The 27,600-nt window shown below is 32.1% G+C and overlaps 2 protein-coding genes across 7 annotated transcripts in view; one reads left to right on the top strand and one right to left on the bottom strand.

Moving 5' to 3' along the window:
- The first annotated feature begins 3,892 nt into the window (after nt 1–3,892).
- LOC140040281 (caspase-14-like) lies at nt 3,893–6,728 on the top strand. Its single transcript, XM_072086085.1, has 5 exons — nt 3,893–3,970; nt 4,462–4,777; nt 4,917–5,155; nt 5,253–5,366; nt 5,639–6,728. Exons 2-5 carry the CDS (start codon nt 4,473–4,475, stop codon nt 6,298–6,300), a joined length of 1,320 nt encoding a protein of 439 aa, XP_071942186.1. The 5' UTR covers nt 3,893–3,970; nt 4,462–4,472; the 3' UTR covers nt 6,301–6,728.
- A 157-nt stretch (nt 6,729–6,885) lies between these two features.
- Nucleotides 6,886–27,600, bottom strand: part of LOC140040279 (uncharacterized) — a 61,821-nt gene continuing 41,106 nt past the window's right edge. For 4 of the 6 annotated variants that reach the window (XM_072086079.1, XM_072086082.1, XM_072086083.1 and 1 more), the window contains 35 exons: nt 24,884–25,017; nt 22,700–22,786; nt 20,765–20,800; nt 20,533–20,604; nt 20,262–20,372; nt 18,997–19,044; nt 18,612–18,797; nt 18,137–18,190; nt 17,998–18,042; nt 17,654–17,794; nt 17,299–17,340; nt 17,064–17,153; nt 16,855–16,890; nt 16,652–16,687; nt 16,454–16,498; nt 16,086–16,223; nt 15,721–15,942; nt 15,389–15,469; nt 15,135–15,260; nt 14,946–15,017; nt 14,536–14,580; nt 14,300–14,323; nt 14,120–14,170; nt 13,843–13,912; nt 13,460–13,521; nt 13,213–13,302; nt 12,597–12,659; nt 12,438–12,504; nt 11,975–12,075; nt 11,551–11,679; nt 10,454–10,492; nt 9,849–9,935; nt 9,103–9,315; nt 8,428–8,546; nt 6,886–8,280 (listed from right to left, as the gene is read on the bottom strand). In XM_072086079.1, the coding sequence (XP_071942180.1) occupies nt 8,070–8,280; nt 8,428–8,546; nt 9,103–9,315; nt 9,849–9,935; nt 10,454–10,492; nt 11,551–11,679; nt 11,975–12,075; nt 12,438–12,504; nt 12,597–12,659; nt 13,213–13,302; nt 13,460–13,521; nt 13,843–13,912; nt 14,120–14,170; nt 14,300–14,323; nt 14,536–14,580; nt 14,946–15,017; nt 15,135–15,260; nt 15,389–15,469; nt 15,721–15,942; nt 16,086–16,223; nt 16,454–16,498; nt 16,652–16,687; nt 16,855–16,890; nt 17,064–17,153; nt 17,299–17,340; nt 17,654–17,794; nt 17,998–18,042; nt 18,137–18,190; nt 18,612–18,797; nt 18,997–19,044; nt 20,262–20,372; nt 20,533–20,604; nt 20,765–20,800; nt 22,700–22,786; nt 24,884–25,017 (3,173 nt within the window). In that variant the 3' untranslated portion in view covers nt 6,886–8,069. The remainder of the gene's footprint in view (nt 8,281–8,427; nt 8,547–9,102; nt 9,316–9,848; nt 9,936–10,453; nt 10,493–11,550; nt 11,680–11,974; nt 12,076–12,437; nt 12,505–12,596; nt 12,660–13,212; nt 13,303–13,459; nt 13,522–13,842; nt 13,913–14,119; nt 14,171–14,299; nt 14,324–14,535; nt 14,581–14,945; nt 15,018–15,134; nt 15,261–15,388; nt 15,470–15,720; nt 15,943–16,085; nt 16,224–16,453; nt 16,499–16,651; nt 16,688–16,854; nt 16,891–17,063; nt 17,154–17,298; nt 17,341–17,653; nt 17,795–17,997; nt 18,043–18,136; nt 18,191–18,611; nt 18,798–18,996; nt 19,045–20,261; nt 20,373–20,532; nt 20,605–20,764; nt 20,801–22,699; nt 22,787–24,883; nt 25,018–27,600) is intronic. The other 2 variants (XM_072086080.1, XM_072086081.1) reach the window with 2 other exon arrangements.

Genomic DNA, 27,600 nt, shown 5'->3' with positions numbered 1-27,600 from the left:
TGACATGGATGTACGCTCTTCCGAAATAAAATAAATTGAAATGCATGAGTGGAGAAAGAAGAAAGTACAAACAAAGTAAAACATGAGTGAAGAAGAGAATGATTTTAAAGTGTCTTTTTAAAAATATAGATGAAACATTTTAAGGCTTTTATTTAAATTAAGATTATTTGTTCCACAACATTTTTTAATGTATTTAAGTGTATTATAGCATAAAAGTTGGCAGTTAAATCTATAGCATTTTGGTAATTAGGCCTATATAATTATTTCTCCCGCTTTTACTTTAGACATTTTAAAAACTGCATTCTCTCTTTATAACGACTTTAATAATTTACCACTCATTTTATGATTATGCTCTCTGCTATACCTAGAATGAAAACATTCATATGCAGTATAGGTCCATTTTTTTAATATAAATTATTTCCAATTAGGCTTAAGAATAAATTAACAATATCATCATAAAGCTTTATTTATTTATTTATTATTATTGAGTGTAGAAAGGTATTTTGATTATGCTGAACCTTTATTAGGTACTTCATATTGCCATATGTAGGGATTAGCAATTATGCTATTTTCTAGTTCCAATAATTACCCATCTGATTTATATAGACCTAAACAAATATTTGTGCTCTTGATTTTTTTAATGGTAAAGTCTTAAAAGGCTAAAAATAGTTTGCAAAGTGAGATTGAAATAAATAATAATTTGTAAACTATACGCCTATATTATAAACATGCATGAAAAGAGAGTGTCTCGAAAACTGGAGACCAATTACATTGCTAAATGTAGATTACAAAATAATGGCACATGCTCTTTCAAACAGACTAAAAAAAGTATTAGGGTCTATTATCAGTAATGATCAAAAAGGATATATTAATGAGAGATTTGGAGGAGAAAATATTAGACTAGTTGAAGATGTGTTGTCTTATACGAAAGAAAAGCAAATACCAGGAGCCATGACTGTTTCAAACAGTTTTAATATGGAATGTCGAGTACGTCAAGGTTGCCCATTGTCTGCACTATTATTTACAGTTGTAGTCGAGGTAATGGCAATAAATATAAGGAATAATCCATTGTGTAAGGGAATTGAATTACCTGAGAATAAAGATATTGATAATATTGTGAAAATAGCTCAGCTCGCTGATGACACTGTGATTTTTACGTCAGGTGAAAATAGTTTAAAATATTTTTTCACTGAAATCAATGCATTTTGTAATATTTCAGGGTTGAAGCTAAATAAAGGAAAATGTAAAGGAATCTGGATTGGATCAATTCAGAATAACCTAGCAACCCCTTGTGGTATCACTTGGACGAAAGAGCCAGTGAAATTCCTCGGAATTTATGTAGGCTATAAAAAAGGTGTTTGTGAAAAAAAAAACTGGGATGATAAAATTATGGAGTTAGAACATACTTTAAGGCTATGGGAAAAACGACACGTTACCTTCTTTGGAAAAATGATAATAATAAAAAGTCTAGCAATTTCAAAATTAATATACAATGCTAGTATTATCAATGTACCAAAACATGTATTTCCAATGGTAGAGAAGTTACTGTATAGATTCCTATGGGGAAATAAAAAAGAAAAGATTAAGAGGAAAACACTTATAAATAAAATAGAAGAAGGAGGGGTTAATATGATTGATTTTTATGTAGTTGTGAACTCATTAAAGCTAAACTGGGTTAAGAGACTACTTAGCCCAGACCCAGGCAAGTGGAAATGTAAGCTTAATTTTGAAGAGCATAAACAATTATAAATTATGCCTGAATTTTATTTAAATATGATTAATGCAATTGTGAAAATAAATAATATTGAAATGTTAGATCCTCAAAATTTACAGGAAATTAAATCTCAAAGCTTGTGGGAAAATAAACATATACTGTCAGACGGAAAGTCTTTATACTTCAAAGATTGGTTAAAGTCGGGCTATAAAACAATTGGTGACATTTTGGTCAATAACACAATTGTAAGTCTTAGAGATTTAATTCCCACGTTATTAGTAAAGCATAATGGGATAATAGAATACTTCAAGCTCATGAATGCTATTCCTATTGAATGGAAGGAAGTATTGGCACGACATAGATTAGAGAAAGAACAAGTTAATGTTGATATTAAAAATGAATTATTCAAATCAAATGTTAAAACAGGTTTTTATGATAAGTTTATATTTGAACTAAAGACAGTGCCAATCTCCCAAGTAAAATGGGAAGCAGAGTTTTTAAATAAGACTATGGTATGGAGCAAAATATGGAATAATAAAGTCAAAGATATGAAACATATGGTAAAAGTTGCGCAATTCAATTTTAAACTTTTACATTGCATACTTGTTTGTAATAAAAGATTACATATTTGGAAATTGTCAAAAACTAATATTTGCGATAGATGTAAGAATGTGATAGAAAATGAAGAACATATGTTACTTAAGTGTAAAGTGATTAAGCCAGTTTGGAGGAAATTCAATAATATTGTTGAATGTTTTCCTAATGAAACGCCAATACATTGGTTTGATATAGTTACTGGTTCCAAAGATAAACTTGTAAATGAGCTAACATCTATCTTTACGTTTTGTATATACAAATCCCGCATAAGGCTTAGTTTATTAGATAACATGATGGGTAACGAATCAAAAAGTATCTTGAATATGTTTAAGTTTGAATTAAAAAATCTTATAGAAAATGAATACGCATGTAATCAGTATAAAGCAGTTATAAAATGGAATGATGTTAAAATGAAATTATTAGAATTCATAAAATAAGAAAAATATAAAACTAGTACAAGCTGTAGTGTAAAACTAACACCTAGACTTATGCTAAAACTAATACATGATAGAAATAAATGTATTAGGGTAAAACATAGACTGAAACACACGGTCAAACATATAAGTAAACAAACTGGTAAATGTAAAGGGCCAACATAGTAAGAAAAGAACTTTAAAGGAATAGGCTAGAAATAGTGGAATGAAACAAATGTTATACAAGGCCAAAACATAAAAAGTAGCATATAATGTGTTTATAATAACTATTATTAAACTGATTCGTAAATGTAAATAGGTATATTAATGTGTGTATGTGTGTATATATTTGTAACGGATGTAATATAAGGTAAAAAGAAATAAAGAAACAAAGTATGAGTACTGATTTAAGATATAAAAGAAACAGCTACTTTTTAATACATTTCTTAATATAAAGTAAATTGAAATGATAAATAGTCGTACTTTTACTATAACTTGCAATAAACAAAAAATGTACGTTTTTAAAGCATACTTTTACTCCATCGATTTTATGTACATGTATAGATATAGTGCCTTTTTAGCTGTTATATTAAATTTTATTGTTCTTTATTTTTATAAAAATGTATGTATGTTATATAATATATATTTGTAAAAGGAATGAATAAATGTGGGTGACCACGAAAGAGAAAAAAAAAAAAAAAACATGCATGAAGTAAATAAAGAAAATAGAATGATGCATGAGGCTTACTGTACACATTTGCTACTGGCTTGTACCGTAAATCTTCTAATAGTAACCCACACTCTAATAGTAACCCAAGGGTTTTGTAATTGCGATGACTATTACTTTACTTGTCTTTTGAATGTATATTGTCCCTTACCATGCAATTCAGCAGATTTGCTGCCAATTGGTTTGTTTTTAATAAAGAAAGAATAAAGGGTTACAATTAGAAGATTTATGGTATTTCGTAGGGTAGATAGAGGCAAGCCACTATTATTGATAATTAATCGTTAATTTACTGCATCTGTGACCTCGTGGTGGACATAATGAGAGGCCTAACAGGTAACATGTATGATATCACTCATTATAGTCATACCGCCCTCAAGTTACCCTCACACGCCCAATATTTTGGAATTTCCAGACGGGATTTCTGGTATTGTTCAAAGAGTTTATAACAGTAAACTCTTTGGTTAGATTGGCGTATTCCAAGTTTGTTCAATTTATTATTTACTGGTAGATACTTGTACGGTAAGAACAATAGAACTTCAAAACTATGTTGGTGATGATCCAATGGTCCATAATTTAATTTAAATTTAAAAATGCCTTAATTAAAAACTAGGCCTACTAGAGGGACGGTGACCTACCAATAGTTAAGCCTAGGCTTAGCCACTAGAAAAGACCCTGGTACAATTTAGTACTGGTTTCATATGTCCGGAAAGGGAAACATTCAGGGAAAATTATCTGCCTACAAAATTGAACATACTGTACGAAAATGAACCATCAAATAGTGAGATAATTAATAATTTTAAAACATTTTATGTGGCTTTCTTATCCACACAATTTTAAATTGCATTCCTGTGTGATTACATGCAAATTATCTAAAAAAAACACCAAGTAGTTCAATTCAATTCATATTTTGTAAAAAAATCTAACCATCCACTTCATGTAAATTATTTTGCTATCACAATTTCACAGTGCAAGTGAAAACTGCAATGTTTTTGTTTTCTGATTAAGTTTAGGTGATTCAGCAATGACCTCTGAAAAGCCTACACTTCTGTTCATCAAAATCTCTAACGAACTTGACCACCATGATAAACATAAGTTAATGTACTTGTGTAGCCATCCAGAGTTCGACCTTCCACTTGGCAAACTGAATGATTGCAAGTATTGTTATGAAATCTTTGAGATGTTACACGAGAGATTACTTATTTCTAAAACCAATTTTACACTACTTAAGGAGCTGTTGATTCTATTAAGAAAGGATAATGTAATAGCAATTTTAGAAAAGGAGGTTGGACAAATAACACTGAATAAGAAGAGTATACCATCATACAGGTGTGTTTTAATGATTTATAACAATAGGCCTACACTTAATACTGTAGTTTTAAATTTGTAAAGGAAGGTTTTTTTAATTAATTTTAGTGATCAATGTACAGTAGCACTACATAATTAAACAAAAACAATATATGTTTAGGAGAATGGTGTTGAGGTGCTCAGATTTGATAACGGGCAGCGACTTTGACAAACTCAAACTTGTGGCACTGACTGTTATTACGAAAGCAAAACAGGAAGAACTAAGTTATCCAATTCAAGTGATGCAAGCATTGGAAGATATTGAAAAAATAGGGCCTGAAAATGTAGATTTATTGAGATCAATTGCCAGTGTGATTGGAATGAAAGGCATACAACGTCAAGTACAAGAGTATGAGCAAGGTAATATTTCAAGTATGTTGTTATATTATATGAGTATACAAACCTTTAAAAAAAAAACTGTTCCAAGTAGCTGGTATATTTTTCATTTTAATTCTAGAGGGTCAGCGATACAGTATGGAAAGCAATCCACGTGGACAATGCATTATCATAAACAATATTGACTTTGAAGGTGGCATTCCTGAAACACGCACAGGCTCTAAAGAGGACCCAGGTATACACAAGAGTGTTCTATGTGCTACTACTTTCCATCTAAATTCTTTTTCTGTAATACTGTAAATACATGATGTGTAACCAACATAAGCTATTTAATAGAAATAAAATGCAAATAATTTGTAAGTTAATGCCGTTTCTAATTCTTTCTCATATCTCGATTTCAAATAAGCAGTGGGTACTGCAACATAAGTAATAGTTGGAATTCATTAAAAGTGATCAGAATATTTTGGCCCAAACAAACCCAATTTGTATTTATTATTTGTTTTACAGGGAAGCTAAAAACACTATTTGAAAGGATGAAGTTTGTTGTCACAGAGAAAAAAAACTTAAGCGGCAAGAACATCTTGAAAGAAGTTGAAAAAGCAAGACCCAAGAATGATGGCATTTCAGAGGACTGTTTTGTCGTTTGCATAATGTCTCATGGTAACAATGGTTATGTAACTGGGGTTGATGGAGAAACAGTCCAGATAGAGAAAATTGCTAAATCGTTAAATTCTGCCGAATGCCCAGCCCTTGCATATAAACCAAAAGTTTTTTTCATTGAGACATGTCGGGGTGATTCCTATGAACCCAAAATTGATTTTGACATGATTACAAACGCCTTTGGTAGTGTTAGTAGTGATAATTTTAATTATAATAGTATGTCAAATGGTGATGGTAATGCAGGCAAAGGTGAGGGGTCTATTACTAATGAGGCAGATTTTCTTTTTGCCTACTCTACTTCTCCAGGTAGAAAATCAAAACTTACTCCTTCTGGCTCTGTCTATATTAAACATTTAACAGAGGTCTTGACAAAGCACTATAAAGAATTAGATATACTAAGTATGCTAACTATTGTTACCAGAAAAGTCATTGAAGAGGAATTTGAAGGATGTCGTGGACAAACCCCAGACATTCAATTTAGTCTCAGAAAACGTCTGTATTTTAATTAAGATTTTGACTTGTTTCATGGTTGGCTCTATTCTGTACACATATATAATAATGTATGGTATGTATATATTCAGGGTTTATGGGTTATTTTAAAATTTATTTTCCTCTTAAATTTTTTTACTGAAATCGTGAATTTTAAATACTGTTTTGAATTTATACTTATAGTCCTGGTCAAACTTTTATATTAATAATACAATACCATTCCATTGTAAAATTTTGTAAAACATTCCTACATCCCTTGTTAAAACTTTGTGTAAACATAATAATTAAGAATTGTATATTTATAATACAGTAGTATTTTAAATGTAGTATTTTTGTAATATTAATTCTGATTTTACAGTGAATTTTAAGGTTAGGGTAGGCCTAAATACAGCTATAAGATATAGCTCATGAAATTGATAGTATTGTACGTAGCATTAGATATTAACTTAGAGATATACAGGTATTATGTAACAAATGTGTATATACACGACTACAATTTACACTTTATTTAGCAATAAATATGAAATCAAAATACATTGACTTGAACTGAACCAAATGTTTTCTATAATAAACCCTGTACAGATGGTAAATAAATATGATATCCCTTCATAAATTCTAAACTAAAATACTCTTAAGCTGTCATAATAAAATTACCTTATTTTTAACATGACGTACAGTACAAGACATTTTCCTAAAAAATGTAAAAATAATTATATTTTGTTTACAATTTTTACATTTTATAACAGAAAAAAAGCATGCAGTGAAATTGAGCTTAGCTGAATTCATATCTGGACATCATAAAAATATTTATTAACGCATCTACATATATGTTGCAGCAAAATGTCAAATGTACAGTTTATAAAATGTGTATAGTACAAAAATAAAAGCTAAAAGAATACTGTAATAATATCTAGACTCCAGCGGTGATAATGGTTCGTATTCTGGTACAATGCTACTGTAATAAATTCAATAATGATAATAATTAAATATTCCTAAATCAATTATTCCACATGACTTTGGAAATAGAGGATAGAGTAGCCATAGCAAACCTCACCTGAAATTCATTGTAGCCAATTTGAAAAAAAAAATCTTTTTAAGAAAGTCCCCACTTTCAAACTTGATAATTATTGTCATATGTAAAATGTAAGTCTAATTAAAACCTATCCTAATTTGCTTATTAAAATTTTTGTAAAAAACGGCATCTTCTACTATAAAAATTTAACATGGACTTTACCTTAAGTACATATATTATAGTTGAGTTATAAAATATAACAAAATTGCATAGTTTTCGAGTATAAAGTTTTATAAAATGAGATTTTAATCTATACATGCATAAAAATTACCATAAATTACAGATGAACAAAACTAAATTGATAGAACATGTTAAATCAAAAACATTAAATCTGTCACACAATTGTTTGTGAAGGATGAAAGACCTATCCACATTACAAAAGCAAAGAGAATTGTTTAAGAAAAGAAAAACATTTTGGCACATACAACAATAACAAAAGTTAAAAACAAAAACAACAGTTTTAAAAATGTTGATAAATTCAGCATTTGCCTATTCTTTCCTTTTTGACAATAAAAAACACCCCTTTCAAAAAGTCAACCAAAAATTGACTATCACAAACTCTCATCAATTTGTTTTTTAGGCCTGTAATTTAATCATTTGTTCAGACAGGCTTCACTCTCTTAACCAATCTGGAATTTATATTGTAAAACTTTCATACAGATTAAAAAGAGAATATATTGATACAAAAAATATTCACAAAAAATATATAAAAATAAATTATTTTCTAACATTCAGCTGAGCATTTTGTACACATAGAACAACCAATTTGCTTTGACAGGAATGACGTCTTTGACCTAATAGTTTATGCTGGGTCAATGAACTTGCTTGACCCACTGCTGTTGGATCTGAAGCTACCCATTGGTTACAATAATGCTGTTCATTTCTACTTCCGTCACTAAAAGATCCATGCCAAACATATTTCTCAGGCCTATAGAGAATAAATTGATAAAATTAACATGGAAATTATTGGCATAATGACATATTGTAATTTATAGGTCAATGACCTGATGGCATAATTGTCCTATGTAACACATACAAATGAAAGTAATGTATTTGTTGAACTGCAGATACTTACCACGTGGATTCATCTGACATTACATCTTTTCCATTGAATGAATATATATGAACTCTGCTATTAAATGTGGCTTCTGTGCCATTAAACATATCATCCCATTTTTTAAAGAGAATTTCTTTCTGTAATTCACAAAGAATATTAAAATGATAAAAAGAATATTTATGTGGAGTGGTTTAAAGTAGTTTTTTTGATTTTGTAAGACTATTACGTTTATGTAGATAGTATGTATCTTGCTTATTTGAGGAAGTAGGTCCATTCATATTAACTATTGTAACTTAATTATAATCATCATAATAAGTTACGCACAGAGGACAAATATAGGCAGTGATGTAACGCAGAGGCCCCTGGCTTAGGAACTCTAAGTGACCCTCCAACAGTAAAGGCTTCAGGAATTGTTTAGCCTTTTTCGACAGTACTGTGTTTTAATGCGCGTTTTCTTCCAGGGCTTCTGGGTTTAGCCAGTGAGCGCACATAGCCGTTACACCATGTACCACAGAATTATACTGCTGGCCTGATAAGTTTGTGTACAATGGTATAATAATAGAAGATAAAGGAAATAATAATGAAATGCAATTAACACATTTAATTCTACTGGACTGTTGCTTTCATAAGCCAAGTCATTGCACGGAGCTGGAATTGGAACCACGTGAAAGAGGAACAGTGGATTTTACCAACCTTTGAATTAACAACTGGTAATGTGCGATCATTCCTTCTAACTATTGATCGTAGATCTTGTAAATCAGATGAAAGGAAAGCTCGGAATGTGCCCTTCAAGCCCATCCGCTGAGCTTCTTTGTAACATTTATAATCTACTCTGCTTATTCCACCCATACTGCTGGAACTGTATTGAAAGGCATCCAATGGTTCGTTCAATGCATACATGTATAACTGAAAGAAGCAATAAACATAAAACAAAGATAAGAAATAGATTTTCTGAAAGACTGAAAATAGTTGACAAAAACAGAGATTTCAACATAGTATTCTGCTCAATTGGACTATGCCACAGCCACTGGAGCTTTCACGGTGTGTCCTGTACAACTTGATATCAACTCTTTTCTTCTCTTTGGCTAAACTGGGGTATTGTATATAGCTTATTTTACATGAAAAAGAACTTGCTATACAGAAAGAAAGTGTAAATTCAACTTAGCACCATGTATGTAGAATCAGTCAATTGTCAGAATTTGGATATGGAGAATAGCCATATACTATAGCTAATTCAAAACATGTCATAAAAGTGGATTCAGACACAAATATCCGACAAGATAGGATTTCAACCATTTTTAGAAATTAGCCTCTGGAGATCATGGATCCCACATTATGGTTGATCAAACAAACTTCACAAAGTTGAAATTTGTTAGAAGTTTGTCTTTTTACCTATAGGGAAAATCCATTATTTTACAAAACTGCTAAAACAAACCTACCATTTCATCACCATCATCAGCTTGTAAAACGTCTCCTATTGTTGGTTTAACTCCTGAATCAGTAGGTTCTATCTGTCTGGGTGGTGCCTAAACATTCAAATGGTATGTTATTAGTGTCTTATGCCATACTATTATACATGTAATTGGTGCTCTACCATATACTACTATTGCAATACTATTATACATATAATTGGTGCTCTCAATATGCTATCAAGTAGTACAATAATTTTGATGATGACAGTTTGCACATATTCCAGTGCTCAGATTCTACTCTTCCAATGATTATGGTTTTAATTCATAATTTATCTTTAATTTAATGCGCAGTAACAGGCACACAAGGAATTTCCAATATAACTCCAGTAGTACTAATATGTCAGCTATTTTGCCACCATAAGCCCATTACTAGAATTATTAATAACATTATTCTATAGAATCCTCTTAATCTATATTTTAGAACTACTACATTGGCAGATATAATGTAGATACACATACGTGCTATAGACACATGTATAATTATATGAAAACATTTAACTCATAAATTAGTAGACAATTGTTACGTTAGTTTCTATAATATAAAATTAGGTTTGTAGTTATTATATACTTACAGTTGTTGGATCTGGAAGAAGAGGTAATATAACACCAAGCTGGAAAAAACAATTTTTAGGGCATGTTCAGACCTACACTAAGTAGTTATGATTTAGTTATTGTAAAGCTAGGTGGCAATATATTAATGAGCATAGTAATTCAGACAATTATACACATAATGCGCTACAAATATAGATAGATTAAAAAGTATGGTTACATTATTTTCTGTAGCCAGTTTCATTCAAAAAGGGGGATTTAGTGAAAACAGCATGTCAAATCTTGAGGATTACACAAAGAATTTTTGTAAGAAATTCAAGCGGGAGGACAGAGTGTACTGCATAAAACGAGTAAAGCCACCACCATCACTACCATATTTGGGCACATCACACTTTTTTTGTCAAACTAGTTTGATGGTGTAGACAGAGCTTCATAGTGCAACCTGAATAGTACGAGCTGGGTCAAAATTGTCTCCAGAACGTCTGTTTTCAGAATGCATAAGAGTACGAGAAAGAGAATTCTGATGTTTTCTGTTTTCAATAAAGTTTCAGTTCTGGAGAGTTGGTGATGATGTAGAGGATTTTCTATTGCTTATTGCTTTTCAAATTAACACTACTAAATTGTTAAGGATTAAATTATTACGACTATTAATATTATGCAACAGACTTGTTATTACAAATACTACGCTGTATTATATATACACATATACATTGTTAAAAAGAAATATGTTTTTGTCAGATCATCACAAGTATAAGTATATACAAAATATATGAATATTATAACCATACTAAATAAGCATGCTATAATCCAAGTACATCTCACACCAGAGGTATTCATTGACTGGCACATTTTGAAGTTTTTTCTAGCTTGAAAAACAATATTTGACATTGTATAAACCTCTCGGTTACAGAAGCAACGATCCGATAACCAATATTAGGACTGAAATCAATGCATACGACAACTAACCAGTTTGATGTGCAGGTTAAAATTTAAAAGAGCGACAGAACATGGCTGCTATCATTGGTTGTCAAGAGACAGAACTGCAGAATTAAAAACCAGGAGTTGAATCCGCTGGTGTGTGATGATAGACTGGATCATAAACGTAAACTTGGATACATACCTGAATCTCCTGCCAACCTCCAATCACTCGTATAAACAACTGCTGTTGGCCATCAAGGAAAACAAACGTGCCAATTGGGGCTTCTTTACCAATATCCATCATATCTTTTTCTGATGATAGTACTAATGCCTACAGGATATACAATAGGAAATGTGATACCAAAATTTGATAAAAAATATATAGGAGTGAAATAAGGTTTGAAAAATATACAACTCTTTCACCCTCACATCATTTTAAGGATGTCAATTGTATAAACATTGAAATATTTATCATAAACATTATATTCCCAAGTATTTATATTATATAAAACAAATTCAAAACATACAATTATGAATGAAATTAAATGCTTTTAATTTATGGAATGGAGAACATTACAGTATATTCTACATTTTGATATCTATATTTTCAATCTATATTAACATACCCCTGAGTAGCCACTGTTTCCACCATTTTGTGATATTCCAGGTGGGCCTACTGGGCCCCTTGGACCTGTTCGTCCTGGTAACCCAGAATCTCCTTTGGATCCTGAAATCATATCAACATGATAGTTAGCCTTTGTTTTTCCAAACTTGTATAAACACCATAAATTGTAATTAATTTAAAAGTCATATTAGAGACACAGTGGTGCTTTTAATTTAAAAGTCATATTAGTGACACAGTGGTGCTTTACATAAATAAATTGTCCGTAGATTTCCAATTTGTTTGCACAGATTATTTCATATTTTGGGACAGCAGCAGAAAACAAACATCTTTTTTAAATATTAATTTCAATTGTTCAATCTTACTGCTGTTTCTGCTACGTACCTTTTAAATTACACATAATAATTTAACTGAATTATATAATGTATGCAATTACACAATACATACAAAATACATATATCACATACCTTTCTCACTTGGATTTGATTGGCCAGGAGGACCAGGTGGGCCTGGTCTGCCAACACCTGGTGGACCCTGAAAAACAGTTCATGTTGACAGTTTTTTTATAACATTCATGATTTAGAATACAGTACATCTAATTAAGTAAAATGATGAATAAAACTTACAGTTGGACCAGGTGGACCTTGCACTGTACTGCCATCAGGACTTACTGTAATGCCAGGCTCACCCTGTGAACAGAAACAATTAAAAACATTTTTGGAGGTTTGCATGGCGAGTACTATACTTATTTTTTTTTAAACTCTTGTTACAAAGCTACATCTAAAAATACTGTCTCCTTCCACTGCTTTACCATACAGTAACACAAGATACTGTACAACAGCGTGCTTCTTTTACCATACAGTAAGTTCATAAATCATACATGGTACAGTATAAAATGTAGTTTTCTTTTATACTGGATGACCTCTTCAGTCAAAGACTGGCCTCCCAGGGGTCCAGTTATGATCAGTGGCTATGAGTGACTGTAACTGTGTGTGTACTAGTACACAGGGGTAATCCTCTACCTCTCAAAAGATGTACTAAATGCACATGAGCTACATGTGTACACAGGACAAAGCCATGGAGCAAGTGAGCCTTGAACCCTTGGCGATGGAAAGTAATTACGATTCCATTGTCTTAACTGCTCAGACACTCACTATACTCATTTTAAACTCATAACATGTCTCTAACAAGTTGTGATTTAAATATATGAGATATATGCCAGCATATTATAATAATTTATACCTTAGAACCTGGATTGCCGTGGTCACCTTTCTCTCCTCTGTTACCTTTCTGACCGTTATCTCCGTCTACTCCATTACGACCATCAAATCCCTATCATAGAGAATATTCATACATAATCATTTTGTTCGTTTGTTCTGTACATATTTGTGTTATTTTAGTAGTGTAACAAAATTCCAAAATAACATTGAAAATAACGAACATTAAAATACATAATTTCAACAAGGAAAGAGGGGTGATATATACTTACTCGGTCTCCTTTAAGCCCCCTAACTCCTTGGAGACCAGGCACACCTGGAACTCCAGTTAGACCTAGAAATATAATTAATAATGATTAATTAAGCATCCTTATTTATAAAAAAAGAGACAAGCTGTTGACATTGAGAACTACTTATTTGCATAGAGTTGCGAAATTATAAGCTACAGTAAGTTGGTTGCAGACGATGGTTTTCTTTAAAATTAATATATGGAAGCTCTTAAATTGCAACTTTAGTTTGTTTACATACCAACACATTTAAAGTATATATATATATTATATAACACAACAATATCTATAGTGTTTGTCAGTTTCTAACTCAATGACATTTTACAATTTTTAAACTACATTTGAAAACTGCCCATTTCGATACTCACCTCGTCGACCTGGCCTTCCTGGAATGCCGATTGATCCCTTAGGGCCTTCGGTTCCATAGTTATATTTATCCTACAAAATAAAGCATAACATTTTTTGACTTAAATATGGCAATTACATCACTTACATGATTACATTATTCCTGTAAGAGACCAATCATGGACACTCTCCTGTTTCTAATTCAATATATTGGATTAACAATATATTGCTTTAACTATATAATGCTGTACTTCGAGTACGTTTTGGAGATAAATACATAAATTAATTAAATCAGTGTACCTTTATGATTTCACCTGGTTCACCTTTAATACCTTGAAAACCACGATCACCCTAAAATAAGCAACAAAATCAATGTAGGAATCAATGCAATTGTTCCAGTCCATAAATAATTTATTATAAGATTTAAATATTTTAATATAAGATTTAAATATTTTAATATAATCAAAATTAATTATTTACCCGCGGTCCTTGAACACCTACACCCTGGAAGGAAAAAAAATACTGATATTATAATTTATGCTATGTATAATTCACCTAAAATCTCAACAAAAAGAAGAAAAATACAATCTCTTTGCTAACATAAAAATGCTAATTATGAAAAGTCAAAATTGAACTTACAGAAGTCGAATCACGGTGGCAAGATTAAAAACAAAAAAAGGAATATTCAATATTAAAATGTGTACATGCATACTCACTTTGTCACCTTTTGGACCCACAATGCCTTTCTCTCCTACATAGCCCTGGGTAAAATAAACCATGCAACTATTGACTACATGCAATCATGCAATTAGTGATGAAAATAATTTAAATCAAAGGAGTTTGGCACAATGTTATTAACCAGTGCAGTGCAAGTTTGAACTGCTTGGAAAATGACTGAGGCAGTCTGATTTCATTATTCGCACCTTTTATTTGATTGTATGCAAACAAATATACAAATAATTTATTTCATTGGTAAGACAAGAAAAATATACAAAAGTAATAAAAAGAAATAGAAAACAAAAATCATGCTTTTATTCCATGCAAGAATGTTTAGTTAAATTCAAAATGGAATGCTTCCGTTATATTGAAAGTGGCATGCACATGTTACATTAAATCAATCACTTACTGTTGGTCCGGGTCTACCCATAGGTCCCCTCTGTCCTGGAGCACCAGCTGGTCCCAAGGCTCCAGGTCGACCCTGGAATTATAATATACAATACAAATTTCTCAATATATGTTCAGTTTTTATGAATACTGTTACATTTGTGTTAATCATGTGTTAAAATACAATTAATACAATCTTAAGTAAACTCACCGGTCGACCTGGGATACCAAAATGACCTTTTTCTCCTTTCTTTCCACGACGTCCAGCATCTCCCCTGTCTCCCTTTAACTTCACAAGCTCTCCATCTTCTGGAATGTATGATTCACCTTTTTCACCCTTACAAAAGAAAAATAATACAAATAATGTCCAGTAAAGACAGTGGGGAAGCTGCTCCGAAGACAAATATATTAAACATTCTTGGGCTGACCAAGCTATCTATCAGCAAATAGAATATATTCTGTTACCTTTTGACCATGTGATCCATGGATACCATCTTTGCCATCCTCGCCATCATTACCTCTTATTCCTTTGTCACCTTTTCCTCCCTAGAGAAAGAAAATATCAACAACTAAAGATACAATATATTTGCATCATATCTGTCAGTTTAATATCTGTTGATTGACAGAAATTGTTACCTGTATTCTTGTATTAAAGACTACAGTAGAATCTTAATCAAAGGTACACCAAAAAATAGGTGCATAAACTGAGGAGTTCTACTGTATTTAGTTGTAACTGACCGTGGTGTAGATATTAGTATTTAACAAAATCATATCAAAATCAATCACAACATTCCTACCTGTTGTCCAGGTGTACCATCCAGTCCTTTGATACCTTGAGGGCCTTCATCACCAGGATTACCTGGTGGTCCTTTGTATCCAGGTACACCATTTAGACCAGCATCTCCCTTTTGACCTTTCTCTCCTCGTATTCCCTGTTCGCCTGATGGTCCGGAAGGTCCAAGTAGTCCTACTTCACCTTTCTCTCCCTTCTCTCCTGGTTCGCCAATTAATCCGGAGCCCTAGAAAAAGTCAGACAATAATTTAACAAGTATTCAAACATACAATACAGACCATAATTTTTTAATTGTACAATATATTTGGTTAATTCACTCTTTTTTTTCTTTACAATTACATACTACTACTGCTGCTGCTCATATATTACCTCAAATATGCCTGAATTTGTAGGTGCTATGCCTGGTGGTCCTGGCAGTCCGGGTATGCCTTGTGGTCCCATATCACCTTTTGGTCCAATTAGCCCTATTGGTCCCACATCACCCTTAACAAAGTCTCCTTTATCACCCTACAGTGAAAAGATAAAAGTAGATAACACAATTATACACAACTTCTTAATGCAGTTTCAAGTTTAACAAGAACAAAAATCCATCCAGAATAAACATTATATTTTAAAGAATTGGCATATTTAACCTGATGAAATTGCAAGGCAACAGATGTGTTATAAAAGAATATAAAATTAAGAAAATGTTAAGGAAAGATAAGTTAAAAATTAAAATAGAAGATATATATTTTTACCTTGACTCCTTCTAGCCCAGGTAATCCAGGGAAGCCACGTTGGCCCTAAAGAGCAGATAAGCAAAACAGACATTAACCCATCTTTTTATTGTTTACTTTACTACAGAAAATATTTCCTCTTGAAAACATTGCTTATTAAAAATGTCTATTATATATTTCTTATAAAAAGTAATTTAGTAGCAATTAAGTGTCATTTACCTGTTCTCCAGGTAGTCCTGATGGTCCATGGTAACCCTACAAATAAAACATTTTGTGTTAAAGAACTAAAGTTTGGGTCATATAGTTCTTTATATATACAATTATAGTGAGTGGGGCAATAATGTTTAATTAAACCGTAAGACACAGGACATTGCTCTTTTTACACCAAACAGGTGAGGGTTCTGAAAAAATTGTTGAATCACCTTTTCTCCGCGGTCTCCTGGGGTTCCTGGTAAACCCTGAAACCAAAAACAAAAAAATATCAGTTATTTCTTATAAAAAAAATCATAATCAAATCACAGTATAATAGTTTGTTTTAATTGTAGGTTCAAAATACAAGTGAAATTTCACTCTTCTCTGGTGACATCAACATATGTTCATGAATATAACATTTTAAAAAGAGGTAACTCACAGATGGTCCCATAGGTCCTAGATCACCAATAGAGCCCTGTTCACCCTTTTGTCCGTCCCTTCCTGGAGGTCCTATAGGTCCAGGGATTGGCTGAAAATAAAGAATTTTTGGGTAAAAAATTATATACACTGTTGTTGAAGTTTTGGTTATTATGCTGGTTTCCTAGAAGATGTGACTGTGTCGTTTGTCCTTATGTAACCCATAAATTCATGAAACACAATTATAATTCTCTTACCTCAACAACTTCATTTTCTCCACTTCCACTACCGGATCCTTCCTATGAAGATAAAATGAAAAATGATTTTTAAGGTTTGTCTACACTATCAAACTAGTGATGTGTGATGTGCCCAAATATGGTAGTGATATGATATCATCATGTCCATCATGAGCACATCACATGTTTTTGTCACATAACATTTTATAGTGTAGACAGAGCTTTATACACATACAGTAGTATGCTTGTGTTGAATATTCCTTGAAAATAATGTACATACAAAGAATGAGCCAATAAGTTTAGTATGGTTGGAAAGGTCAATACTATTATATGTTATTATTTACATTACTTTAAATTGAATACTGCTACAACTTACAAACATTGTTGGTAACCATGTTGGTAGAATTCCGGGAGGGCCAGGTGGTCCAGGTGGTCCTTGTATTCCTTCTAGTCCAATCATACCAGGTATACCAGCTGGTCCCATTGGTCCTGGCATACCAGCTTTCCCAGTATCACCCTAAAAGACAACAGAATGAATATGTAAGTGAATTTTAAATGTTAATACAAGGACTATACTATATAATTTTTAAAAAATGACAAAATCAGCACTAAATATAGATTATCTGATAAAACTCCTAGAAATTAAGAAGCCTTTTGCTATTTTCCCACTGACTGTTCGAAAAAAATAAAAGAAGATGAAATAAAAGAGGATATATGTACCTTACGTCCTGGAACACCGTCATATCCACTTGGGCCAATATCACCCTATGGAAAAAACAAACAGTTTATAAATAAGATTGATGAATAAATATTAGGCAATATGGTCTACTAAAATTAATTGTTGTTAATAGTTCTTTACCTTGTCTCCCTTTTGTCCCTGAGATCCTGTTTCACCGTTGGATCCCTCGTCACCCTTAAAAGACAATAACAATTTAATTAACAGCCAACTAAACTCAAGGAAGTCAAAATCAATTAACTGATTTAGATAAATTTTTTGTTGTTGTTGATTTAGCCCGACGCATTATCTTGCAGCTAAAAGAGCTATAAATTGCCGGTTCGCAACCTATGGGTCGCAACCCAATGTTTTGATCGCCTGACAAAGCATTATCTTGCAGCTAAAAGAACTATAAATTGCTGGTTCGCAACCTATGGGTTGCAACCCAATGTTTTGAACGCGGAAAAAAAAATGATGGGTCGCGAAATTGTTTCCAATGCTGAACATTTTTATCAATTATCCACTGATCTGGATGTGAAATGTTTTGTAGAATCTACAACACTAAATTATATAATTAAATAAAAATTATACTATAAAAGTATACAACAATAAACAATACCTTCATTCCTTGTGGGCCAACAGGTCCTGGTGGGCCTTCAACTGTACTAGCATTCACATTCACTAGACTAGAGATGCCTGGTGGACCTACTGGCCCAGGGAGGCCTGGTGGGCCCATTGGACCGGTGGATCCGTTAAATCCACGTGGACCCATGTCACCTTTACGACCTTGTTTGCCTCTTGGTCCCTATTGTAAAAATAACAAATACATAATAATTCTAAAAATGCTGAATTAAATAATAATGTAAAATAATTGCATGAGAATCTGGGGAAATTTTCACTTAAATAATTTTTGAATTACACTCATTTCTGTGTTCTAACTAAATAAATATTATGTTTTATCAGGAACTAACACATCTTAAATATTGAAACTTTAAATATTGTACCTGTATCTCTTCCCACATCTCATCACCAGATCCAATGTCATAAATTCCCTATGGAAATAAAACAAATTGATTTTATGAATAGGAAGTCTCAATCAATGTTTTTTTCCCTCAGCCTAATTACAAAAAAATAATTATTGAGACTGATTTTTAAAAATGTGGTGTTTTTTTGTGTGGAAATAGTGTCAATTAAATTGATATTTAATAATAACTATGTCTGTTATCTGACAGATCTGAATACAAATTTAGGTCATAATATTTTGTTTACGTGCTTCCATCATAATTAAAAGTATACTTTTGTTTCAATCAATTCTAATACTATAGTTACTAGGAGCTACTTCACTTACTTCACGTTTATTTTAGGAATATTTTTTTGTCAAAATGTTGTTTTTTTTTAATCACAGCTGATAAAATGAATACATAGTGGCATATAATGTAAATCGGCAGACACATCAACTTCCTATGAAAGCTACGCACATTTATTAAGAATCCTTGAAACATTAAATGTATGTAATTTTATAAGGCTATGATGATCAGTAACATTTGATCATATTATTACTGCCATAAAAATACAGACATCTAATATTTATAGAATGAAAATGGGATGATTTTGTTCACACAGGGAGCTTTCGAATGACCTGGGCCTACACCTTGTATTTGTCAGTTATAGGTAACTTATCCAGTATTTCTTCAAATATACCAATTAAATTGGAAGTAGAATAAACATACAGGTAAACAAGATATTACAAATGAGATGCTCCTTTCCTGTCTATGTCATACAGTCACAAAAAAGCACTCTTTCATTAATCAACTACAGGGGATACGTGGACAAGTAAAACCATGATATGATTCGCTTTAATCCCAGAACCATAGCACATAGGCAGTGAACCCTGTTTGGCAATGGTTTACAGCTCCCTTGTTGGGTAAGTATTCAGGGATTTGATTTTGCCAGATCACTCACTTCAATCAGTAATCACTATTTGGATATACAGTATGTAAATCATTAAAGACACCTATGTTTTTCAATCTAATTTAAGGTCACAAACTGAATTTGATGTAAAATTAAATATTGTATGTACAATGTTCATATGGTACTGCTGCTAGGCCTATAAAATTAAGAAATCATATTTAACCTTAAAACGTACATTTAAGACACGGAATGACCTGGTTTAATATATAAGTAATATATAAACATTATTTTTACAAATCGTCAACAATTGTAGTGATAGTATCTTTAAACAAATTGTGGTGCATGTCGTAACACTTACCAAGCCTGGTTCTCCTTTTGTACCATGGTTTCCATCGTCTCCATCATCTCCATCCTCACCCGGAATACCTTGATCACCCTTTTCACCTTTAATGCCGATGCCTGGATCACCCTAAATAACCAAAATATAATTGCAAACATACCAGTAAACTAATAATTTCATCTTATCTATTCTCTCCTGAGAAGATACGATGAAATTATTATTACCAATATCAATGAAGAGATCATTAATTCCTCAATGCTCTTAGTTTTCAGCAAATTTGTATTCCTACCTTTTCTCCTTGTTGGCCCCTTTCTCCCTGAACACCTGGGATACCTTGAGCACCAGGTGACCCATCTTGACCCTACAAAAAAAAGAATATAATCTTTGTTAGTTTTGTGTAAACACAGTTCAGAATTTATTCGCATCATCTGCAAACAATTATTTTTTAATATGAATATATTCGGATAATGGTTAGGTAACAACACTATAAAATAAAAAAAAAATGTATTCTTTTCCCTTACTGATATTCCTCCTGAACCTTCATCACCTTGGTCCCCCTAAAACAGAAAATAAATAAATTTATAGCCAAATGTATATTTATCTAAACAAATGTAAATAAATCAATTGAAATGGTGATTACTTATTATAGAGTACTTCTTTAAGGTTTTTTTCAGACTCTTTTAGTTGGTTCATTTAAAGCCTTTTCACACAGCTCACTCTCTTTCAGTCAGTTAAGAGTTCATTTAAAGCCTTTTCACACTGCTCACTGTCAGTCAGTTAAAAGTTCATTTAAAGCCTTTTCACACTGCTCACTCTCTTTCAGTCAGTTAAAAGTTCATTTAAACCCTTTTCACACAGCTCACTCTCTTTCAGTCAGTTTAAAGTTCATCATTTAAAGCCTTTTCACATAGCTCACTCTCTTTCAGTCAGTTAAAAGTTCATTTAAAGCCTTTTCACCCAGCTCACCCTCCATGCTACTGTACTTCTTTAATAGTTGTTCCATCATAACTTTCCAAAATGGAGTATAATGACCGGTCACATAAAAGCAGGGTAATTCACACTAGGCTATAATACCTCTAAGCTCTCAAGTAGAAAGGGAAACAATTATTACAAGATGAAAAAAGTTTCAAAACTTCTAAATGTTCATTTTCTTAATATCACACTATTTTGCAGTCTAAAAAAATCATAATCATCTACACTAGGGCTTTAATTTCGTGTTCGTTTTATTTTTGCAAAAACATAAGTAACCAGGATCAACTTCAAACACGTTTTCTTATACGTTGCTACTTGTCGACTGTTTTAAAATTCACTTGTTAATAATTATACCGATTTTTATAATTAGATTTCCTTTTTATATTCTGCGGCATTAACTTTCATATCGCATGGGACTGTAGATCACATCGCTCGAGGCCAGTGGATGCTGCTCCTTCTGCGCTATATGTAATTTTAACTATATCTAAGATAACATTTATATGGGGATGACTGCAAGACATTAATGCGTTACAAATGAAACAAGATATCACATACAAACAATAAATTGAATATATTTAACACATTCATATCCTCTCTCTATCTAAATCCTTAGAAATAACTGATTGTAATTATTTAATAATTTATTCATTAAAAACATTAATATGATATTCATACAATTATTTATAATTGTTGCAATTAGTAAAATTTGACAAAAAAATGTTTTGTAAATAGTTTATTTAATTGATGTTAATATTGTTATTTTCAAAATTGTTCAATTATTGCAGTAACACATAGCAATTTACTATAAGAGTATGAGTAAAGCTCATATTAGGGGGTAGCTTCTGGACCCAATAAAGTGTCCTCTTAATCGGATTGAATAAGGAGTGATTAAAAACATATTACCCATCATTCATTTCATAAGAAAGTGTCCCCTTAATAGGTGTTCCAAAGGAACGGTATACTGCACGCCCTTTTTATATTGTAATTTTAATAATTTAAAAAATTATAAGTACCATTAAAATAAAAAGTCATAAATAAAATAGTTGCATCTTTTATTCTTGTTATTCTAATACTTCTGTAGGATTCAATATGACGCTATGGCAGACAAGGGATTTCATCTTGACAAGTCAGATTTTTTAAATTGATTAATATTATTTGATTTATTAAATTAAAAATAAAAATTAATAAAATGCTATTTTTTATTGCATTTCAATTTTCAATTGCACTGTTACAATATAACTGACATTTTAACATAAGATAACGTTTCCAACAGCTATTCAAATAGATAACACAGGAAATATAATAATTTCATATATAATTTAGATTTTTTTCAGGGGACAATTGTTACAATATCCAGACAAACTTGTATCAAGAAAAAAAGATGAACCCAAGGCTGGATGATAATTAAAGGAAGCCTCTCTTAATTATAGGCATCCTATTGTTAATCATCACCTATATAATAATTAAATGTTATTGTCACTTACTTTATCACCTTTTGGTCCCGTTATTTGCTGTGGATCGAATGTTGGAACAACACCTGCTGGTCCTGGTAAACCAACTCCAGCCTCTCCCTGTATGTACAATACAAAAAATGGGATATTATCAAGTCTCTCAAAAACCAAGGTTAATAAAAGCTGCATTCAGTGGCTATGAGCACAAACTGGCAATACTTAGGGTCTCTAAACCAGGGACCTCCGGGCCTCTGTGTTACACCACTGGCTACATTATTACATGCTTAAGAATAGAGGTACCTTTTCACTGGACATCTTTCTGTAAATTGTCCACCATAATACATAGAATGAATCAGGCAAGGGAAAAAATTGTGAAAATGGATCCAGAATCATTGTGATCCAAACTTCTCATTTATACCATGTTTATACTCAGCTTTTTCTAAAGCAGATACACAGTACAATCTTGTAAATCATGAAAACCTCTCCTTAACAACCAAACTATCTTGTACATCAACAACAAAATCTTAATCGATAAAGATCATTGACAATTAATATTAGATACCTTGGCTTTATGTGTAAAATTATAAAGAGATTGACGAACTTACATTATTTGGGAACGTCATATTAGAAACATCAAATTATTATTACCATAATTTGCTAGATAATAGACTGATGTTATACTTTAAATTGAAAAATAAAATTTAGTTACAACAAAAATATCATTGCTTGACACCTGTATGCTATATTTTCTTTCCTAGAAGGGATTTTGAAGAAATTAATAGTTTCCTTTGGTTAATATAGACTTGTCAAACAAAAATTCAGCACAAACATTACATATAGGATGACAAGAAACAAAATCGGCAAAACCTGTTTCCTATGAAAGCAAGCAACGTTACGCACATGACAGTCAACATTCATGTTAAATCATTATCCCATGACCGGCAATCTGTAAACAGAAGAAATTTAGCATGAAAGCTAAAAAGAACCAACTTCAGCAAGAATGAATACCAGCGTACCCTGGATCAAAATTATACAAGTAATATCACAGTGATCAGATCAGGGGCGAAATACAGAAAATATAAGTCTGTTTTATCAATCAAAACCGCAAGAACTAAAGACTCCCACCATAGAAAAGTTCATTTCATCATGGTCCTATCCAAGATCTGCCATAAAACTATGGGTGAGCATTGATGGCAAAGTTTTGATAATAATTCACAACACATGATGCCGGATGCAGAGAACATTAACTAATTGAAAATATCGCAAATGGGCAGAATCATTGGCCTAGAATATAGTCAAGTTTAAATCAACTTTAGGGTAGATTATCAATTTATAGGTTCAATGTATTGTACCCATGGTACTATATATTGGATGAACTATATTATTAAATTATAAGATTACAGTATTATAAAGTCAATTTCAGTTTTCTGTTTTTTTGTTTTTTGTTTTAGAAATGGTACCAAAATGTTATCGCTAAACACTCGTCTTACTTAAACATTTCCTTTTCCTGAGTGTCTTGAGAAGAATGAGTGTGGATCAGTTAAATAAATGAACAAGATACAACCTATCTTATCAAAACATGTTCTACATTTAATTGAAAAGGGAAGCTAGTACTAGATAAAGTTGAAACTGTAGCCTGCCAAAGTCAGCAAGAGATTTCTATGAGCTCCTCCTGTAAAGTGATCTTACATGTGGAGAAGGATTTACTAGCATTTATATATAAATTACTATTTAATTCAGAGGTAACCTGGTTGAAGCGTTCAATCCTCTATTTATATCCTTAATACTATACCACTGAAAATTGAACATAATAATACAGTTTTTTTAGTAAAATCAAGTATTGCCTTTACTAAAACCTTTGTGGCATAAATCTGCTTCACTATAAAGATATGGAAATTGTAAAACAAAATCCCATTTTGGACAAGTTTTGACAATTACCATTGTCCAAAAGTTTGGTCAGCATTGTCCAACAGTTTGGACACCATTCTCCAACAATTTGGCCACCATTGTCCAACATTTTGGCCACCATTGTCCAAAAGTTTTGCAACTACTGTCCAAAAATTTGGCCACCATTGTCCAAAAGTTTGGCGTGGCTACAATTGTCCAAAAGTTTGGCAACTATTGTTGTTGTTGGCTTAATGGTCAGCATTATATTTTTCTAAAATCACATTTTTGGTTTGTTGATAAATCAGTTAAAATAGATAAAGCTGGTCATACCTTTTGACCCTTGGTACCTGTTGGACCAACATCTCCAACTTCTCCCTTTTGTCCTGGATCACCAGGAGGTCCAGCAACGCCTGGTAGCCCTTCTTCTCCTTCAGCTCCTTCAATGCCGATTTCTCCTGCATCACCTAAATATAATCATACTTAAAACATTGAAACATTTGCATCGGTTTTTAACTAGTGAGCAAGAATGTTATGGTTTACATGATCGTCATTGGCTAAATAGCAAAATCAAAAACTCTTGGAACACAGCATTTATTGTTTGGTTGGAGGAGGGAGGATGTTTTTTCCAAGTGATGAGCTAATATCAAAGTCAGTACAGTAGCCAGGGCAGATCCAGAAAGTTGAGGGTTATTGGGTAGGGAGTTTGATGTAGGGAGGATAATTATACAATAGGCCATATTTTCTTCCCTGGACCTCCCAGTTATACTTTAATAATAAAGAAAACATTTTTCATATTAAGTTCAACTAAAAACAACATTTCAAAAGTAACTTTCACCAAGTGCGTGCATTAGTAATATAAGTGATTTTAAAACTTCCCAGTTTCCTGCAAATGTAATATTTTATACATAAACCATAGTCATCTGTTAATATTAATATTTAAAATAATAATACACATCTCCAAGAGAGATGCATAAATACAATACAGTACATTATTCTTAATGGTTAATGTTAACGCAAACATCATGTTATTTTGACAAGTTGTTAACTCTCAAAATGTGATAATTCACAAAATTAATTAAATAAAAGGAAAAAAAGGAAACTTTAAATTATCAAAACATAAACGAATTAAAAGCATTTTACTTTATTTCCTTGCTAATGGTTCTCAGTAGACCATGGAGTAATACTCTATGTGTAGACAAAGTAAACAGCACTCTCTTAGTACCTTGCTGAGGAACTACTTTACTTCCTGCCAAGTCTTGTTCTAACTGTTTAAAAATCAGGCCACCCACTACTTTTCGGAATCCACCTTATGTTTTTTTAATTCATTTTTATAAGTTTGTCTACTAATAAAATCAATTTACAATGCAAATTGGGTCTTAATGAACAAACTGTATATTAAATTATATCTGTGTATATTTGGTATCCAAAACCAAGCGTGCTGAGTTGCACAAGACCTGAACACCTGTTTACTGGACATCTCAAAAGGTCATCTCAAAAGGTCAAGTTAGCGACTCACCTGTGCTGTAACACAGGCAGATCTTACTTTAAACAGATAATGAATTGAATCTTTGTAACTTATCACACAAGGATAGGAGAGATAATCTTTAATCCAATTTGAATAGGGTTTATGGACTAATCTCATAAGGACTAGTATTGAGAATTAATTATGGTAAATGTACTAATTACCCATCTATTGATGGCTAATCTGATACTAAGCCGCTTACTAAGTGTTTAATTAACTCATCTTAAAAATTCCTTCACATACAGTTGAACTGTACTGTAAGCGGTCCGCATTGAGTCGTGAAGAAATGTCCACTTACAGAAGGTATCTGCATGCAGAAGGTCACGGTGTCCATCTAAGAAGTTAGTTCCGTCGATAGAGGGTTCAACTTTTTAGAGCATTTATGACCAATAAATCATGAATTCATTCATAGTTTAGCGCCTTTACATTTTCTCGGCATTTACATTTTGTTATTATTATTATTATTAGAATTTGTATTAAATTGTCAGTAATTTAATTTCCAATATTTTGTTTAGAAATATTATATAATATATTCACTGTCAAAAGTAAAATATCCAAAAAATTCAAATAGACCCAAAAAGTGTCTATTGTGAAAGGTACCAAATGCACTGTAAGAAGAACAACCAGGCTTTTGGATGAGTGTTCGTTATGGAGGTGTTTTAAAAACTCAGCTGCTATAAAAAGAAAGTTTGGCTCATTTTTGAAAGAATAAACATTTATAATAATATATACCTTGTCAAGTCCACTAGAAGAATCTAAATGACATCTTTCCCTTTGTGAAAGTAGTGGTTAATAAAGGTCAAAATATTCATGTTAAATCCATGGAGTAAAAAATAATAAAATGCATTTATTCATTAATTTCTTAGCAACTCCTTAGCATCCGTTTATATGTAATAAGCAACAGTTGGAATAGATTATAATAATTAAGTGAAAACATCTGTTGATGACGTCGTACGCCTCCGGTTGTAGGTTGGAGGTTGTGCGGGGCTCGGCCAGGTGATGTGTCTATCAAATCATTGTACAAATGCGAGAGTTCGTGGGCTCCAGTGTCCCGGTTCATGGTCTTCTCCTTATTTCTCCTTATATGTAATGATTCTCTAATCTGTCTGTCTTTGCGTTTAGGCTCTTTGGTTAAGATGGTAGCCTCCCAGTTTGGTACATGATTGTGTTTTATGACAAATTTATAGGCAAATACAAGGCATTGCTATGGGAAGCCCAATAAGTCCTATATTGGCGAACTTGTATCTAGAGTGGCTCGAACATCAAGCCATAAACACGGCACCCACTAACATCAAACCTGTGTATTGGAAACGATACGTTGATGATGTATTAGCTATCATCCCCATAGGTACAGTACATACATTTAACACACATCTTAATAACATCGATATAACTGACAATATCAAGTTCACCACAGAATCGATGACAAACAACACAATACCTTTCCTGGACATGCTCATCACACTCAATGACAATGGAACAGTTACCACCTCAGTTTATCGGAAGCCCACTCACACAGACCAAT

This window comes from Antedon mediterranea, chromosome 2, assembly GCF_964355755.1.
Source record: "Antedon mediterranea chromosome 2, ecAntMedi1.1, whole genome shotgun sequence".
Classification (NCBI taxonomy): domain Eukaryota; kingdom Metazoa; phylum Echinodermata; class Crinoidea; order Comatulida; family Antedonidae; genus Antedon; species Antedon mediterranea.
This window is presented reverse-complemented; position numbering and strand designations above follow the sequence as displayed.